Raw genomic sequence first — 18,747 nt, 5'->3', positions numbered from 1 at the left:
GCATAGCCACCAGATGGCTTCAGATCATGCCAGTGGCTAGAAATCTGGACTACAACAGAGATACCAGCAGGAACATAACATTTGAATATGCAGGAAGAGCTTCAATGTCTGCCAGTTCAGTTCAGTACGATAGTTGTTAGGGTCAGATACACACAACTGGGGAAATGTTAGACACATGATGTGAAAACTTCTAATGTGAAGCCTTACGAGAGACCGGAGTCTATTCTGGGCAGCCTAATGAGACTAAAGGGAGATGACAGGAGACATGGTTATTTGGAGGTGGGGGACTTGGACGGTCGGACTGTGGAATGTATGAGAGCGACACAAGAGCCCAGTGCTGTTACGGGCCTGAGGCACGACGTTCTGGGAGTTTGGATCCAGGGTTTTAATTCAGCTCATTAAAGAGCTGGAGGCCTCCCCAAACTGCAGACTTGGAGCTGGCCTTCCGGAGTTTGTGGACGGTTGGGTCTAGGATTTTGGCTTGGGCCTATTACTAGTTCCTGTGTGTGGGAAGCTGCCTAAGCAGGGAAAGCGGGACATGCTGTGTTTGAAATTAAATATTTTAGTAGAATGTGCTGACTCTGGTTCGATTTGTGTGTGAATGTTCAGAAATGAGCTCCCATCATGTGTTGGTGGAAAGGTTATTCTCCCTTTCTTTGCAACCTGGCTTTCACCTATGATTTTGATGTCACAATAACTTAGCTATTCTGAATGTACCAACAGTCTGACTAGTTCCCTCCTCGGCCTGCTAGGAATTGAAGGTCAGGCCATGGGTCACCCTCCCCAACTCTCCCCTCTCCTACTCCCCCAGTGTGCAGTAAAATCTTGGATTTGGCATGTCACGTCAATGTCACAACCATCTGGGCAATCTGTTCTGGGAATGGCCATCATATGAATTGTGTGTGTTTTGCCATATTGATCCTAGCTAGCACAGTGGGGGCCTGAACCTGTTCTGGAGCCTCTGGGCTCTACTGCAGTACAAATAATAAATCATATTTTCTAGGATGCGCTTTCTGAATGGCAGGGCTGGCTTTGGGGGTTTATGTGTAGGTTTTTGCCACTGCAACGTGTATTTTTAAATGGGAAACAAAGTGCACGCAATGCCCTCAGTGCTCCTCCATTTATATTATCAGTAATTTTGAAAGAACGTTTTTTAATTTCCATGTCTGCACCTTTCAGACTACAGCTTTATTTTCCAGTTGGATTAATTTTTTTCAGACACATTTTTAAATCATTCATAATGAGTCAGGAATTAAACTGCATGTGTCGAATGGGAAATACATGTGCACAGCTAGGGTTTCATATGGCTGCCAAGCTAGCTCTGCTTGGTCTTAACTCTTCACGGCATAAAATACCAATAAACCCCTCTTTTGCCAGGCCTGGTCTGTTGGTCTCAAAGGCAGGACATGGGAGCAATGTCACAGCTGCTGTACAGGGTGCATTCTGTAGGGCACTGGCTTTCTCTTGTTTTCCTTTCAAGGGCTGATACAGCCTTCCTTTTTCTCTAAGTTACTGTCTGTACATCCTCTCAGCTCCCTCTTGGTACCCTGGTCCTGAGGGTATGGATGCATGTATATTGGTTCTTGGTTAGTGCTGGCTGAGCCCGAAAGAACACATTAGCCTCTTCTCTTCTAGAGTGAGGGTGTGCCCCTCCCCTGAAATGTAAAAGTTTTGACCCTCCACCTTCCAGAAACACTGCTTTGCTACTCTCCATGCTAGTTCATGGCTGTGTGGTTGGTTAACCTAGAACTGCTAGGACTGCACAGCATGGCTTTAATTTCCAGTGAAGGGAGTTGGGGGAATCTCCCCTTCTCCGGATGCTCTTGCAGATGGGGGTGAGTTTCAGAACTCTGGAGAAATTTCTCTCTCCCTCATGCCTTCTCTTCGCACCCAGCCCCAGTTTCCACTGAGTCTGTACAACACCTACCGTTGAGGCAAGTAGGTGCTACTCTAATATAAAAATAATGGTGGCCAGGCACAAATATCTCAGGTATTTCTATCTATTTGCTGAGGTGAATTAAAATGCTTCAGTGAGTATTACAGATGTGGGCAAGGCAGCTAATACACTCAAAACAGAAAGGAAGAAGAAGTTTAATGCTTTACAAGTTCATCTAAAAAGCAGGTACTGCTCTTGTAATTTCACTCCTGAGCAGATCTCTCTCACATGCGTACAGGATATTGTTACTTTCTCTTAAGCACAGGCAAAACAGGGTAAACTCCTAGCAGGGTGATTCACGGTGTCCCAGGTCCTGTACAAACAAAATGCACGACATCTCCCGATCCTTTCACTGAATTACCATATCAGTCTCTTTGAACTGTTCAGATTGTTTGATGCTTTTGGTCAAAGTGGAGCTGGGATCTCCTTATTAGTTGGCATCATGTGTCGCTTTTGGGGGCTTTGACGTCCTACCATGATCTCCCCTCCCCTTGTGGCTCGGTTCCTCTCCTGGCCCAGTGCTGGAAATGGGAACTTGTGTCTCATCTATTGGTACACCATGCCTTTCAGCTCCTCATACAGCTCGCTGAGATTCTGAAGGTCCTTTTCAAGGTAGCTAGCTTTTTCTCTTATATCTGCTGCAGCCTCCGCCTTTGCCCCCTCAGTTAAATGGATGGAGTCTTTCACGAGACTGTAGGCATCAAACAAGACAAAAACTCCTGCTGCTGTGGCACCGAACACCCTCGCACCTTTGGACATGGCAAGGGTGGTCCCACCTAACGCTTTTTGCACTTGCTTGGTCCCCTTTGCTGAGTTTCGGGCTGCACTCCCAGCCGCGGTGAGCCGTTTTGCTAAGGCCTTCAAACCAGGGTTAGCTTTCACCACTTTGAATGCTCTTACGTTGGTTCTTATCCCCTTAACGCTTTTGTATACTACCCCTGGAATTTTACTAGCGGTGGAAAGGACGGGTTTCAGGTGTTCGACCATGGCCTCGCTCTTTGGAGAGAATTTGGGTCTGAAATCCACTTCGTCGGGGAGGGACAGTGTTTTCAGGTTGCTTTGGCATTCCACCAGCAGGTCGTTGGCTTTGCTCCTTTCCTTCAAATTGCTGACGTTCTCATATATGCTTACAGAAATGCTGGTAGCTGCTGCTGCTGCCCCTAGGCCAATCCCAGTTGCCGTGAGAGCCAAACTCCCCCCTGCCGTCAGTGGTGCTAAGGTCAGCCCAAGGATGGTCAAGATGCCGGACGCCAGGCTTGTGGAGTTCGCGGCCATGTTGGCAATGGTGCAGTTCTTATGGGTCTCATCAATGCTGTCTGCCATATCCTTAAGGCACTGGATACACTTCTCTATCTCCTTTCTCTGGTCAGGGAACTGCTTCAGAAAGACCATGATATCTTCACTGGCACTCTCTTCCCAGGGGATGATTCCTTCAGACCTATTAGAAGCCAAAGGTATATTTTGGTCACTGCAAGAGACCTTATAGTTGTGCAGTGAAAAGTGACTGTTAAAAATGGCCCCTTCTTCCTCAGCAGATCTGTTCCCTTGTATGTATCAGAGTCATAGCTATTCATGGCAATGAAAATATTTTCTGACTTGTGAAGAGACTGTGTGTTCTAATGGCTAAGGTACTGCACTGGAACTTGGGAGATACCTGATGCTTATTTTGGCTCTGCCACTCACCAGCTGGGTGACCTTGGACAAGTCACTTTACCTCTGGGTCTCTGTTTCCCCACCACCCTTTGCCTTGACTGTAATCTCTTTGGGGCAGGGACTGTCTGCTAACTTCTGTGATACAGTGCCCAGCACAATGGAGTTTCAGTCTTGGCTGGAATCTCTAGGCGCTATTAGAATTCAAATAATAACGATACTGCCCGTCTTGTAAACTGAGCAAGTATCCCTGGACTAGTCTACACTAGAAAATTAGATCAACCCAGCTGAAAAATCCATCTCCCTGAGTAATGGAGTTAAGCCGACCTAAGTCCATGTGTAGACTGTGCTAGGTTGATGGAAGAATTCTTCTGTCCACCAAATTACCACCTCTCAAGGAGGTGGATTAACTACAGCAACAGGAGAGCCTCTCCCTTACTGTAGTAAGTGTCCACACTGAAACCTTACAGTGGTGCAACTGCAACATTGTAAGTTTAGACATAGACGCTATCCCTTACATACTTATCTGGCCTCCACTGCCATAGCACTGAGTGCCTCCTATTCTTAATGTATTTATCCTCCCTACACCACATCCTTCAGGGTGACTTGGGGGAACCCTCATCATTTTGGGGTTTTTTGTTCCCGCTTTTGTTTGGCTGGACAGAGGGGCCTGGCACAAGTGGGGAAGAGGGGAGAAAGCCACACACAGTTTCATTGTCTCTGGGGGAGGAGGGAGTTCTGCTCCCCAGATCCCTTGTTGGTGAGATTTTGCCTCCATAATACCCCAACAGGGATCTCTTCCTTCCCAAACCCCACGGCCCTCGGATCACTGATCTGTCCTGCCTGCCAAATGTTGAAACTGCTGCAGCCTTAGTCCCAATGAGGTAGATTTTCTCAGCCTGTGGGTTGGAACCCAAAATTGGGTCACTAAAATGTTTCAAAGGGTCATGTGGCAGCTCCTGTGGCTTCTGTCTCACGGGGCTGGCTGGGCTCGCATCCCTGCTCCCGGCACTGCAGCCTCTGGGGGAGCAGCACCACGGAGGTTTGGCCCAGCCGTCATGATGATGGGAGGCCAAATTTGAGTGAGTGGCACTACAACCCCATGAAGCAGGTCACAAATCCATTCAGACAAATTTGGTCTAGTCAGAGGTGCGGGGCCAAACCTGAGTGGTGCTGCAACCCCAGAGGTTGCAATGCCTGGAGCGGAGACCCAAGCCCAGCCAGCCCCACAGCATAGGAGGTGCAGGAGCTGCCATTGTGGGGTGAGTGCTGGGCAGGACCCAACCCCCTGGGGTGCAGGACCTGACCAAAACCACCCCAGGCCCCAGACTATTTACTGGGTCACGACTGGGCATAAACATTTACAAATGGGTCCTGAGCCCAAAAAAGTTGAGAATCACTACTCTGAGGCACTGGGTTGTTCTCTCTGGCACCCTCTATTCCTCTCTCTTGCTCTGCATACCGATTAAGGTTATCCTTTCCCTGAACTGAGCCTGCTGGCAGAGAACCGTTTCTGCTTTATACATCCTCACTGGTGCTAATAAATCTGAAATTGTTCACCGATAACAAATAAAATGGAGGCAACACCCGGGGCTGTCATGGATGAAGGGACCTTGGTGCCATTCAATTGGGGGGTGAGGTGTTATCAGGAGACAGCTGACCAGCCTCTGCGTGTGAGAATTCTTTTTTGACCAACATTTCTCTTGCTTACCTCTCAAGGTCCATCACATCCCGCAACATTTCCTCATAGTTGTACCCCTCAGGAAACAAGCTCTGCAGCTCCTCACTGTATATTTTCTCCTGCAAAAGCTCTGAGATCCCCAGGCTGCCATCATATTGAAAATCGTGGTCATCAGTGTTTTCTAAGATTAAAAACAACATCAGACTGGAGTGTCTTCAGACCTACTTTTAAAAGGATGCATGCATTTCCCATTCTGAATCATGAAAACAGAAGGAAAGAGAAATAGCGCAGTGGAAGGAGCAGGGATACCTTCGTAAGTACTGAATGTTTCCGAGGCCATCTTATTGGGTGAAAATACCAGGTGCAATCTCTGTGACTTTGTTTACATTGCAGTCCTTCAGCACCTCTCATGCAGAGAAAAAGAGTGGCTTCCACCCTGGTAAAGGGAAGAGTAGGAGGGAAACATGGTTCAGAGTGAATCAACAGAAGGAACAAGTGTTGCATGTGGAATGAGTTTAGTGGGAAGGCAGGGTCCCATTTTAGTTTGCTATTGGAACATGCCCAGCCATCACAAAATCACCATCATAACTGGCACAAATTCTCCCTTTTGTTGGCAGCCGCAGGTATGTTGTGGGAAATCTAGCTGTTGATGTTGCTAACAGCTTGAAACCTGTAACGCTTTTATTGGTAACTTGCGATCAATTGGTTATGCAGGGGATTGATACTGCTCTTAATAACCTCTATGTTAAATATCCCTGTGAATTTAAAATGACTATTCCTGGCTTGAAGAGAGGCTAATCCAGGGATCAGCAAACTTTGGCATGCGGCCCATCAGGGAAATCCGCTGGCAGGCTGGGTCGGTTTGTTTACCTGCAGCGTCTGCAGGTTCAGCCGATCGCAGCTCCCACTGGCCATGGTTTGCCATTCCAGGCCAATGGGGGCTGCAGGAATTGGCGCGGGCCAAGAGATGTGCTGGTCACCCTTTATAGTAGGTACATCTAGAAGTAGTTAGGTCAGGGGTGGCCAAATTGTGCCTCCGGAGCTGCATGCGGCTCTTCAGAAGTTAATATGCGCCTCCTTGCATAGGTGCTGACTCTGGGGCTGGACTACAGGTGTTAACTTTCCTCAGCTCAACCCCAAGCCCCGCCCCCACTCCACCCCTTATCCCAAGGCCCCCCCCTTTCCTGCCCCCTCCCCTGAGCCTGCTGCACCCTTGCGCCTCCTCCCTCCATCCCAGAGCCTCCTGTACACTGCAAAACAGCTGATCACGGCAGGCAGGAGGCACGGGGAGGGAGGAGGAGGTGCTGGGGGTGGCGACTGGGGGTGGGGGAGCTGATGGGGGGGCTGCTGATGTATTACTGTGGCTCTTTGGCAATGTACATTGGTAAATTCTGATGCCTTCTCAGGCTCAGGTTAACCCCTGAGTTAGGTTAATTAGAATTAGTCAGAAATAAAGGGTAAATAAATTATTACATTTAAATGTACAATGTAAAATTGGGTCACTAAGAAGACAGGATCGTGAATTTTGAAAGCATGAAATCTGGTTTACCTTTGTTGTAAAAGCCAGAACCAAGATGCAATTTGAATGGATGCAAAGGCCCTTAGCCCTGGTCTACACTATGGGGTTAGGTTGAATTTAGCTGCGTTAGGTCGATTTTAAAATGAATGCATCTACACAACTAACCCCGTTCCATCGACCTATAGGGCTCTTAAAATCGACTTCCATACTCCTCCCCAGTGAGGGGAGTAGCACTAAAATCGACCTTGCTGGATCAAATTTGGGGTAGTGCGGACACAAATTGACGTTATTGGCCTCCGGGAGCTATCCCAGAGTGCTCCATTGTGACTGCTCTGGACAGCACTTACATCTCCGATGCACTAGTCAGGTACACAGGAAAAGCCCCGGGAAATTTTGAATTTCATTTCCTGTTTGGTCAGCGTGACAAGCTCAGCAGCACAGATGACCATGCAGTCCTCCCAGAATCGCAAACTAGCTCCAGCATGGACCGAAAGGGTGACACTGGATCTGATTGCTGTATGGGGAGAAGAATCTGTGCAGGCAGAACTCCAATCAAAAAGAAGAAATGCAAATATATATGCCAAAATCGCACAGGGCATGATGGACAGAGGCTACACCAGAGGGACACAGCAGTGCTGCGTGAAAGTTAAGGAGCTCAGGCAAGCCTACCAAAAGACAAAGGAGGCAAACAGTCACTCTGGGTCAGAGCCCCATACATGCCGCTTCTATGATCAGCTGCATGGCATTCTAGGGGGGGACCAACACTGTCCGTGGACACCTGCAAGGGGGAAGTCTCATGCACCAGGGAGGAGGATTTTGTGGATGAGGAGGAGGAGGAGAATGCGCAGCAGGCAAAGCGGTGAATCCGTTCTCCCTGGCAGCCAGGACCTTTTCATCACCCTGGAGCCAGGACCCTCCCAAGGCAGGATACCCAGCCCTGAAGCTGGAGAAGGCAACTCTGGTGAGTGCACATTTGTAACTACAGTACAGGGTTTAAAAGCAACAGTGTTTAATGTTTGATTCGCCCTGAAGAATTGGGATGCATTCGTGGCCAGTACAGCTACTGGAAAAGTCTGTTAACATGTCTGGGGATGGTACGGAAATCCTCCAGGGACATCTCCATGAAGCTCTCCTGGAGGTACTCTGAAAGCCTTTGTAGAAGGTTTCTGGGGAAGGCTGCCTTATGTTGTCCTCCACGGTAGGACACCTTATCACGCCAAGCCAGTAGCAAGTAGTCTGGAATCCTTGTAGCACAACGCATGGCAGTGAATGGTCCTGGGTTTTGGTCGCATTCAAGCAACATTCGGGCTATACCTTTCTGTGTTAGCCTCAGGAGAGTGATATCATTCATGGTCACCTGGTTGAATGCATGAGGTGTTTACAATGCTCACAACAGCAGCGGTGAGCTCAGCGGGCTCCATGCTTGCCATGGTATGGCATCTGCACGGGTAATCCAGGAAAAAAGGCGCAAAACGATTGTCTGCCGTTGCTTTCATGGAGGGAGGGGCGACTGACGACATATACTCAAACCACCCGCAGCAATGTTTTTGCCCCATCAGGCATTGGGAGCTTAACACAGAATTCCAATGGGCAGCAGAGACTGCGGGAACTGTGGGGTAGCTACCCATAGTGCACCGATCCATAAGTCGATGCTAGCCATGGTATTGAGGATGCACTCCGCTGACTTAATGCGCTTAGTGGGGACATACACAATCGACTGTATAAATTGATTTCTAAAAATCAACTTCTATAAAATTGACCTAATTTTGTAGTGTAGACATTAGTGTTGAGTCTGCAGCTGATGTTTGAAGCAATAGTTGTTTCCTGATAGAAAAATGGATTTTGTTAATAGTTGGCATTTTCCATACAGTAGATTCTGACCTGTTCAAACTGCATTTCATTAAAGTCTAAAATCTAGAGTGACATTTTAATCTAGATCAAGATGAGGCGAACTGCATATACACGGACTGAGTCTCCTCTCACATATACCAGGTTTAAACAGGTCTAATTCTGCTGGTGGGGTGGAAGCATGCTCTTGTGAAGTGTTTTCCAACTATTTCAGGTTGACAACCCCTTATTCAAATGCAAATTTTTTCCTGACCACCACCCCCCTTACATTTTTTTACTCTTACTTTTATACTAGCTATATTGATGATGATAATACCAAGCCTACATCATGTATCCATATGTGTGTTTCAGGATGTTTAATATTTGACCTTGAAGGGTAAGCGTGGGGGTGGGGTGGGGGGACTGGAGGAGCTTTAAGTTTTCAGTGCTTCACATCGTACCTTGATTGCCTTTTGTGATTCCCCTGAAGGTCATTGATCCCTCAGCAGAGAAATTCTAGTTTAGTAGATGAGGATCTGGATTGGGAGTCAGGAGACTGAGGTGCTATTCCTACCTCTGCCACTGTTGTGCTGGGCGACCTTGGGCAAGTCACACCCCCGTGCCTCAGTTTCCCCTTTGACTATCTTGTCTATATAGTTAGCGGATTATAAACTCTCACTATGCATTTATGCAGTGACTAGCACAGCATGGTCTTGATCTCATTTGAGCTGTTAGGCTGTACCGTAATACAAATAATAATCTATAATGGAATGTAGGAAACGGAGGATTTAAAATCTCAGCTCAGTGCTAGTCTCTTTGGGCAAAGAATTTCAGTAGTGATTTTGGGGGCCCAACATGAGATGCCTTAAGGGGGCTGATTTTCAGAAAGCACTGAGCATCCTCCTGTGAAAATCCAGCCCCTTTAAGGGACTGCAAGTTGCACTCACAAAATCACCAGATGCTTTAGAAGCTCTTGGCCAAGGACAGCAGCGCTAGTCTGAGATGTTTTAAATCTTGGTCCTTGTGTTTTGTCAAGCGCCGTGCACATCTACTGGGCTCTGTTTAAAATTTTTTTTAAAACGGTTATTTTTAGAGCTGATTAAAATTCTGTGTACATGAATATGGAAATTAGGTATAGCACTGGGGCTCCTGGCTAGCAGCGAGCATGGCTCTTTGCACTGCAAAGGTCGGGCAGCTCTGCTGGTCAAATGAGCAGAGCTCAAATTACAGGTAAGAAAATTCCCTGTTGAGGTGTCCAAGTGCCTCACTGTAATTAGCATCTGTCACTCTGCAAATCAAATGAGTGCCTAGAAGGATGCGGGGAGGGGCAGCAACCCAGCCATGGGAAAGAAATGGGGATGACGGATCTACTGGATGCTGGAGAGGCAGCACGAGAAAGGGACTTAGGAGTTGTATGACCCGGGTCCTGATTGTGATTCCACTCTGGCCATCCTGCGTGCGTTTCGGCTAGTCACTTAACTGCTCTGCGCCTCGTTTTCTCCATCTGCAAAAATAGGGGTGATCCCTGTGCCTCCTTTTGATGAGCTTTGAGCTCTTCAGATGAAATGTGCGATATGAGCCCAAAGCGCTGGGTTATTGTTACTACATCTGTTGTCTCCAAAGAGCAGCTAAAATGAAAATAGAAGAATTTTAATTTCAGTTTCATCAACTGCATTGCTGCAGCATTGGAGCAGTGTACAAACTCCTCCCCAAAGATGTTAGAAATTCAGCGACACAGAAAGGGTGTTTGTTTACACTGTGACGCAGCCTTGTTCTCCTTGCACTAGCAGCTCTGACCTGCTGGAATCACAACGAGGAATAGTTCCGGATGCCTTGTCCTGGGAGGTGCCTTGTGCTTCCTGCTGGAGGCTGGGTACTCTCATCTGCCACTGAACTCAAGGGGAGCGGAGCTGTTCAGCACCAGTCAGGATCAGGCCCTGAGGAAGCAAGAGCCCTAATTTCCTGCTTGGCAAACAAAAGCAACCTGTTCTGCAGTTTCAGTCCAACTGACAGTACCTGGGTCGGGGCCTCAGGCTCGTGTTTTGACACTGTATTTATACCGGGCATGGGTGTTAGCTGGGAAATGTGACTACTGACCACATGCTGTTCAGCTGATGTTGGCCCAGGCACCGTGGTAGGACAATCTCCCCTCCCTGCCTATCTCCCCTTCCCCACCACAAGTGGCCTTCAGCTGAATTCTGCCATTTTGCTGGTGTCATTGGGAGGCACTCGAGTCAGAGTACTGATCTGGTAACTAGGCAGGGTGGGCGTTCCAAGGGAGTGAAACTGTTTTCTTCTTGTTGTATTGTTTCAGTACAGAACAGAAAGCTCCTGGGGGGAACTGTGGCAGCTGTGCAGCACAATTTAACCTGCCTGGGGGTACAGCCACATGCCACAGTCATTGGACTAACTGCACCTCTGACTCCCACCTGTTTTCTTCGCGTGCACCCTGCTCTGGTCTTGGGCCTGATGCCATTGCCTTTCTCAGGGTGGAATCCTGTGATTCTATCTCTCTCAGAACAGGCCCTGGCTGCAGTCCCCTGTGATCAGCCATGATTAAGGCTGTGGGTCTGTCACGGAAGTCATGGACAGGGCTGGCCTTACTATGAGGCAAACTGAGGTGACCGCCTCAGGTGCCAGCCTGTGGGGGGAGGGAGCCACTAGGACCCAGAGTTTCAAAGTTTTGGCCCAAGCGAGGGGGCATGGGGACATCATTTGAGCTCCCTGCCTCAGGTACCAAAATGTTGTGGGCCAGCCCTGGTCGTGGATTCTGTGACTTTTCGGGACCTCCATGACTTCTGCAGTGGCCGATGAGGCTGGCTCAGGGGCTGCCACACAGGCTGCTGCTGTGGTAGTCTCGGGCCACTGCGCCCCTCCCCCTCAGCATCAGCAGGAGTTTGGATGTGGAAGGGGGCTCAGGGCTGAGGCAGGGGGTTGGAGCGTGGGAGGGAGTGAGGGCTCTGGGTGGCACTTACCTTGGGGGGGGCTCTCTGGAAGCAGACAGCATGTCCGACTCCTAGGCGGAGGCGTGGCCAGGAGGCTCTGCGCTTCCCCCGCAGCTCCCATTGGCTGCAGTTCCCAGCCAATGGGAGCTGCAGATTGGGCACTCGGGGCGGGGGCAGCGCATGGAGCCCAACTGGCTGCGCCTCCACCTAGGGGCTGCCGGTTCAGACCGGCTGCTTCTGGGAACTGTGTGGAGCCAGGTAGGGAGCCTGCCAGCCCCCCCTCACCCCTGCAACAGTGGGAGTCCTGGGCTGCGAGCCCCCAGACCACCCCCCCCAGAGCACCTGCTGCACCCATGGGCCACATAACCCCCCAAAAAGCACCCAAGTTTTAATCAGGGGTATATAGTACGAGCCATGGACAGGACACTGGCCATGAATTTTTGTTTACTGCCCATGACCTGACCATGACTTTTACTAAAAATACCCATGACTAAAATGTAGCCTTAGCCATGATTACCTCAGCGGGCTGACTTATTTTCAGTGCCTGCATTTCTGTCCCCTGTGTGACCAATGACAATGGTATTCGCTACCCAGTAACAGAACAGGCTTTCTAAAGCAGAGTGTTATTTATTTAGAACCAAAGCTTTTCAGATTAAACAAATCTTAAAACAATAAACAGACTAATGCATGTCTAGCTTACCAGGTATCTAACACTCTTCCACATGAGGACCTTGGTAGATAGGTCTAAGCTTCCTGTAGAAACCCTGAAACCTCTAAGGTCTGGCCTGAATAATCTGTTGCTTTAGCTCACAAACTATTTCTCCCCCTGCTTCAGAGAGCGTCACCTTTAAAGACTGCGTAGTGTTTTGATCACTCCCCTATTTATAGACCTTTTGATCACTAGTCTCCTAGCCTTGCAGAATAAGTCTTGCATCTTTGTTAGAGACAAGATATAAGCTCTGTTCTTATGTGGGACCATTATGTTTCTTTCCTGCTTGTTTTTCCACAGTCCTCATTGAATTTGAGCATTATACGATTATAATAAACATTCCACTACCACAGTGTAAGTTACACAGTCTATCTCAATAACCAATAACCTCAGTAATACAGTGTACAGAAAATTATTACATACCGGTGGTCTTAGATTATTACACAACAGCTTTGTGCCCATCACACCATGTCTCAACACTGACTTGTGCACTCTCCAAAAGAAGGCAATCAGGTTATATAATTTTTTAGCTAGCTGTCTTTGAAAGCCTCAGACTGTGACCACTGAAGTCAATGGCAAAGCTCCCTTTGATTTTAGTGGCCTTTAGAACAGTTCACACAAGCGTACTGATGAGTAAAGTGCACTACACTGGTCTCTACACAGGTGAATGACCCAACATTTTGCACAGATGCTTCTCTCTCCCCGCCACACACCCCTCTTCCAGCTATATTCTTGCCATGTTATTCTTGATATTGATATGTGCCTCTTCCAGCCCCCTTTCAGCAGGCAGCCCAGCCCCACCTCCCTGCTGCTGGAATCTGTCGGTGTCAAGAGATGAGGTAGTAAACCTAGCATTTAAGAGGAAGGGAAGATTTAAGCATAAGCGCAAAGGGGATCTGCACAATCCCTACCGGACCACCTCACGTTTCAATAGTAAATAGTTTACATTTTACAGGGAATTTCTGGTTTGCCCACAGGCCAGCAGGAGGCAAAACAATATCCCCTTCCTCGATATAAGGTCTGCAAGATCAAAAGCCCTGATGAAACGCTATGACCCTTACCTCTCTGGCTGCTCTTCGCTAGTCGGCCTGAGAAATAATAGGGCGGTGTCTGTGAAGACTGAAGCACAGTTTCCTGTAAGGAAGTGGAGAGGAGTTTCTCAGAAGTGGATTTAAAAAATATGTCCTATAGAAGCCAAATATACTCACCAAGGCCCTTAGTGTGTGTTTACCAAGGGTGGAGTAACTCAGTATAACCTGTTATGAAGGAAAGTGGGAGGAGTGAAACAAAGGGCATTTTTTTGTCAAAGAGCAAGCTTGTCTGCTGGCTACACTCTCCTGTTGTAGGCAGTGTTGTTGTAGCCATGTCAGTCCCAGAATATTAAAGAGACAAGGTGGGTGAGGTAATAGCTTGGGCCAACTTCTGTTTGTGAGAAAGGTGAGCTTTTGAGTGACACAGAGCTCTTCTTCAGGTCTGGGAAAGGTACTTAGAGTGTCAGAGCTAAATAGAAGATTGAACAGATAGTTTAGCAGTCTAGAGTCATGGTCTTACTAAGGACACTGTATTTATGGCTTATTACAACAATCTGTAACCCGCTAACTTCCTTTCTGTCCTATGACTGCAGGGGTGTTAATAAGCCACTTCACCTTGAATAGTCCCTTAGAATATGTGCTACTTATGCTAAACTATCTGTTTGATCTTGTATTTAGCTGGGACACTCTCAGTCTACACTACAAAATTATGTTGATCTAAGTTACATTGGCATACAGCTGCAGCAGTTATTGTTTGTGCTCGTCCAAACTGCGCTCCGTGTGCTGGCGGTGCGTGTCCTCACCAGGAGTGCTTGTGTTGATGCAGGGTGCAGTGCACCATGGCAGCTATCCCACAGTGCACCTCGCCTCCATCCAGTGCAGGGTGTTCTGGTAAGTTTCCATAATGTTGCATTGGGATGAAACCAGTTATGCAGGGGTGACTGGGAGCGTGGATTCAACTTCCCAGAATGCAGTATTCTCCATCCCATAAACCCGTGCTTCCCTCCTCGCTGTCTACCATCTCTGACAGAAGCATGGAGCCTGCACAGCTCTGCACTACTGCGATGAGCACGGGCCACCTGATCCTGCAGTAATTGCAGAGCTGCAAGAGGTGCCACAGGGAACATGATGATTTCTTGGAGGCTAGATGGCTGTGGGACATAGAAACAATTCAAAGTTGTTGTCAGCATTCACAGAGCAGCTTCAGACAGTGGAGAGCTGGTTCTGGGCCCAAGAAACAAGCACTGGCTGGTGGGATCGCATTGTCACGGGGGTTTGGGGTGATGAGTAGTGGCTGCAGAACTTTTGGATGCGCAAGACCACATTCCAGGATCTGTGTGCAGAGCTCGACCCAGCCCTGCGACTCAGAGACACCAAAATGAGATCTGCATTGACAGTGGAGAAGGGAGTGGCAATTGCACAGTGAAAATTTGCAACGCCAGATTGCTACTGATCAGTTGGGAATCAATTTGGAGTTGGGAATTCCACCAGGGGGGCTGTTGTGATGCAAGTGTGCAGGGCCATTAATTGCCTCCTGCTGGGAAGGACTGTGACTCTTGGCAATGTGCAAGACATAGTGGATGGCACTGCAGCAATGCGGTTCCCAAACTGCAGTTGAGCAATAGATGGCACGCATATCCCTATTTTAGCACCAGACTGCCTTGCCACAGAGTACATTAACAGAGAAAACTAGTTTTCTATGGTAATGCAAGCTCTGGTGAATCACCAGGGATGCTTTACCGACATCAGTGGGGGCTGGTCAGGAAAGGTTCATGACACATATTTAAGAACACAGGGCTGTTCAGAAAGCTGCAAGCAGGGACTTTCTTCCCCGACTGGTGGATTACCATTGCGGATGTTGAAATACCAATGGTCATCCCGGGTGACCCAGCCCTACCCCTTGCTCCAATGGCTCAAGAAGCTGTACACTGGGCACCTCAATAGCACCAAGGAGTGCTTCAGCTGCAGGCTGAGCAGGTGCAGAATGACTGTTGAATGTGCCTTTGGATATTGGAAGGGTCACTGGCGCTCTCTACTCATGAGACTGGACCTCAATGAAAAAATATCCCAATGGTTATAGCTGCCTGCTGTGTCCTGCATAATATCTGTGAAGCAAAGGGAGCAAAGTTTCCAAGGAGTGAAGAGTAGAGGTGGAGCAGCTGTCCGGTGATTTTGAGCAGCTGGAGACCAGGTCTTCAAGAAGAACACAGTGCGGAGCTATTAGGCTCAGGGAAGCTTTGTAAGACCATTTTAATAGTGAGCCAGAGTAGTGTGTTGCTGTAGTGCGCTCTACCTGGCCTTGCTCTCCTGTAGCTCTGTTATGAACCCTTTGGTGAGTGCTTGTGTGTGTAGTAAAATAACACGGCCAGTGCACCCATACTGTCTGTGAAGGATGGCAGCAGCATATGTTGTGATCAAATAAAAATGCATTTGTTTCCCAAAATAGATTTTTACTCCATAACAATGCAAATAGAAAAACATTTATAACTTAATAGAACATAACACATTAAGGGAAAAGAATGTATGAAGGGGAAAGAACAGTCATTTCCATCTCAGCTGCACATACACCAATCGTGTCTTTCACAGGTCAGTGTATGTGCGGCTGTGAATGTCTTTAATGTCCCCAAGGGGTGGAATGGTAGGGGTAGAGCAGCGGCCCCTTGTGCTGTGTGGAACATTTTTTTTGGGGGGGGGGAGGGGGGCTGTAGGGAGATCCTGATATGCAGTTCTCTATGGAATGCAGAGGGAGGCGAGCATGGGATTGTGGAACCTGTAGGTCCACCAGAGTCTGCAGCATGTCTGTTTGCTGCCTGAGAAGCACTAGCATCTCCTGCGGCATGTCCCTCTCCTTTTCCTGCACCTCTCTCTGCACTCCCTGACTGTCTGGCCAGACTGTGCACAAGGGTGACCCTCCAAGCCCTATACTTGTTATCTGAAGCAGCGGAGGCTTGCAGGATTTTTTGGAACATGTCATCCTGAGTCCTCTTTCTCTTTGTCCTTATCTGGCTCAGCCGTTCTGCTGGTGTGGATGGAGTGACCCCGAAGGCCACATTTGCAGCTGCTGAAGATACAGTACACAGAGGTACCATTGTCAATGTATTCACGAGATAAACTGAAACTTAGGATACTGAACTCACTCCCCTTGATCCAGACAAGTTTTAAGCACTCCATTATCGCTTCTCCTTGGGGTTTATACAGCATGATGGCAGTCACAGCACCAGCCATGGTGAGTATGGCCCTGGGGTGGGGGACAAATTGGGGAAATTAGGGGAGATAGCTCACAGGCATGAGTATATGTGCATAGGGCAATTGAACTGAATACGGGCACCATTTTCCATAGGTGGAGCTGGATTTTAGCCGATATTTCAGTCCTGAGGGTAATGGAGGCTGAAAGGGAACAACTCCTGCAGATGTCCAGCTGCAGACCAAGGCAGTACGCTGCTAGCCTGTGTCCTGCAATGGTGCCTGCTGAAGTAATTGCTGAGTGGTGTGGGAAACTGTCCTACCGCAGTAGAAGAAATAAGGCAGTCTTCCCCAGAAACCTTCAGCAGAGGATTGCAGATTATCTGCAGGAAAGTTTCATCGAGATATCTACGGAGGATTTACAGGATATCCCAGTGCACATAAGCAAATTGTTCTGCGGGGGCCCCCTCTGCCCTAACTCTAGAGGGGGATGAGAAGTGGATAGCAACTCTGACTCTGTTGTTTCACTACCTCTTCTAGCATAAGTAAAAAAGAGTAAATCAATGGATGTGTCCTGCCACTTTGGGGGTTCCATCTCTGTAATTTCTAAGCAAACCATATACTTACCAGAGGTTCCTTCCCCTGCATCAGGCTCATCCGTACTCAACTGTTAGGACTGGTTGGACTGCGCTGGAGTCAAAAACAGGTCCTGGGTCGCTGCGCTGCTGGATCCCCTGGTCATCTGTCTCCTGTATTCCACGTTCCTTCTCCCTGTTCATGGCGGGGGCCTCTGCCTTGGGGTCCTACAAAATATACACGGGGGCTCTTGGGGATGGTGGTGGGGTCTTGTCCAAGGATGGTGTGCAGCTCTTTGTAAAAGCGGCAGGTCTGTGGTTCCACAGCCAGTGCTTAATTTGTAATGAAAGAGGTGCCGGGGCTCAAGCAATTTTTTTATGTTCATAACTGATGCAGCAAGCCCAGAAGTGCTGGGGCTATGAACTGCCATGCCCAGAGGTGCCAGGGGCTCAGGCCTGGCACAAATTAAGTATTGTCCACACCAGAGTGATGGTTAGCCTCCCTTGCCTTCTGGTATGCCTGCCGCAGCTCCTTGGCTTTCACGCATCACTGCTGCTGGTCCCTGTCGTACCCCTTCTCCTCCATGCCTCAAGCGACCTGCTCGTAGATGTTGATATTTCTGTGGCTGGATCAGAGCTGTGCCTGTACGGCCTCTTCTCCTGACAGACCCATGAGATCCGACCCCCCCGTCCCCCATGTACTCCAGGCAGGAGCACGTCTGTAGCATGTAGCCAGCATGGTCAGTTGCCTGGTGAGCTCTCCAAGCCAGGCAAACAGGAAATGGAATTTCAAAAATTCACGGGGCTTTAAAGGGGAGGGGTGGCTTCCTGTGTACCTGGCTGCTGGACAGTGGAGTTCACAATGGTGACCAGAGCAGTCAAGGAGCGGCATTGTGGGGATACCTCCTGGAGGCCACCGACAACCAAGGTAAGTAACACAGTGTCTACACTGTCACTGCTTCGACCGAACTACATTGACCTAAACTCTCTGCTGATCATGGAGATGGAGTTAGTAAGTTACGTTGGCGGGAGCGAAATTTAGTGTAGACACCTCCAGAGTTAGGTCAACGTATGCTGCCTTGTGCCGACTTAACTCTATAGAGTAGACCAGGCCTTAGTACTGTTCCCAGCCCCGACGAAGAGCTCTGTGTGGCTCGAATGCTTCTCTCTCTCACCAACAGACATTGGTCCCATAAAAGAGATTACCTGAGCCACCTTGATACTCTGCTGTTGATAGGCTTGTAATGTGACCCTGCAATGCTATCCATGATATAAAGGTGTAATACCCAGGATGGCCTGAAGCTGGTCACAGAATCATTTTATTTTAATAAAAAATTTCAATGTAAATGATTTTTTTTGTTTTTGCCCAAACGTTTTGGGGTTTTGCTGAAAAGCTGAACATGAAAAATATTTCCCTTTTCGGCATCTGCAAGCGAAGACACAACAAAACGAAATGAATTTTCTGGTTTTCATTTTTTTAATGAAAATTCAAAACAACTTGAGGAAAATGAACATTTTCCATGGAAATGTTTGTTTCTATGAAGAAAAAAATCTCAAACGAAAAATTTCAGCCAGCTCTACTAGCAATTCTGTCCTGAGTGTGGCCTTTACTGCATGCGTTCAGGAAGCCTGGATGTAGAGAAAAGACTCAAAAGGATGAGCATTGTGGATTCAGGGAATAAATCCAGAGG

At 48.3% G+C, this 18,747-nt stretch overlaps 1 protein-coding gene across 8 annotated transcripts in view; it reads right to left on the bottom strand.

The window, feature by feature from the left end:
* Positions 1-2,075: 2,075 nt before the first annotated feature.
* The window catches only part of LOC140903522 (apolipoprotein L6-like), a 59,185-nt gene continuing 42,513 nt past the window's right edge, over positions 2,076-18,747 (bottom strand). Inside the window, exons 2-7 of one of the 8 annotated variants that reach the window (XM_073324921.1) lie at positions 13,329-13,401; positions 10,094-10,241; positions 7,134-8,610; positions 5,577-5,703; positions 5,298-5,448; positions 2,076-3,374 (exon numbers count right to left, since the gene is read on the bottom strand). In XM_073324921.1, the coding sequence (XP_073181022.1) occupies positions 2,483-3,374; positions 5,298-5,448; positions 5,577-5,607 (1,074 nt within the window). In that variant the 5' untranslated portion in view covers positions 5,608-5,703; positions 7,134-8,610; positions 10,094-10,241; positions 13,329-13,401 and the 3' untranslated portion in view covers positions 2,076-2,482. Of the gene's footprint in view, positions 3,375-5,297; positions 5,449-5,576; positions 5,704-7,133; positions 10,242-10,368; positions 11,214-13,328; positions 13,402-13,475; positions 13,497-17,108; positions 17,174-18,747 lie in introns of those variants that run through there. The other 7 variants (XM_073324948.1, XM_073324930.1, XM_073324910.1 and 4 more) reach the window with 7 other exon arrangements.

The sequence above is a fragment of the Lepidochelys kempii genome, chromosome 1 (assembly GCF_965140265.1).
Source record: "Lepidochelys kempii isolate rLepKem1 chromosome 1, rLepKem1.hap2, whole genome shotgun sequence".
NCBI lineage: Eukaryota > Metazoa > Chordata > Testudines > Cheloniidae > Lepidochelys > Lepidochelys kempii.
Note: the sequence above shows the minus strand (reverse complement) of the source record. Positions and strands in the feature narration are given on the sequence as shown.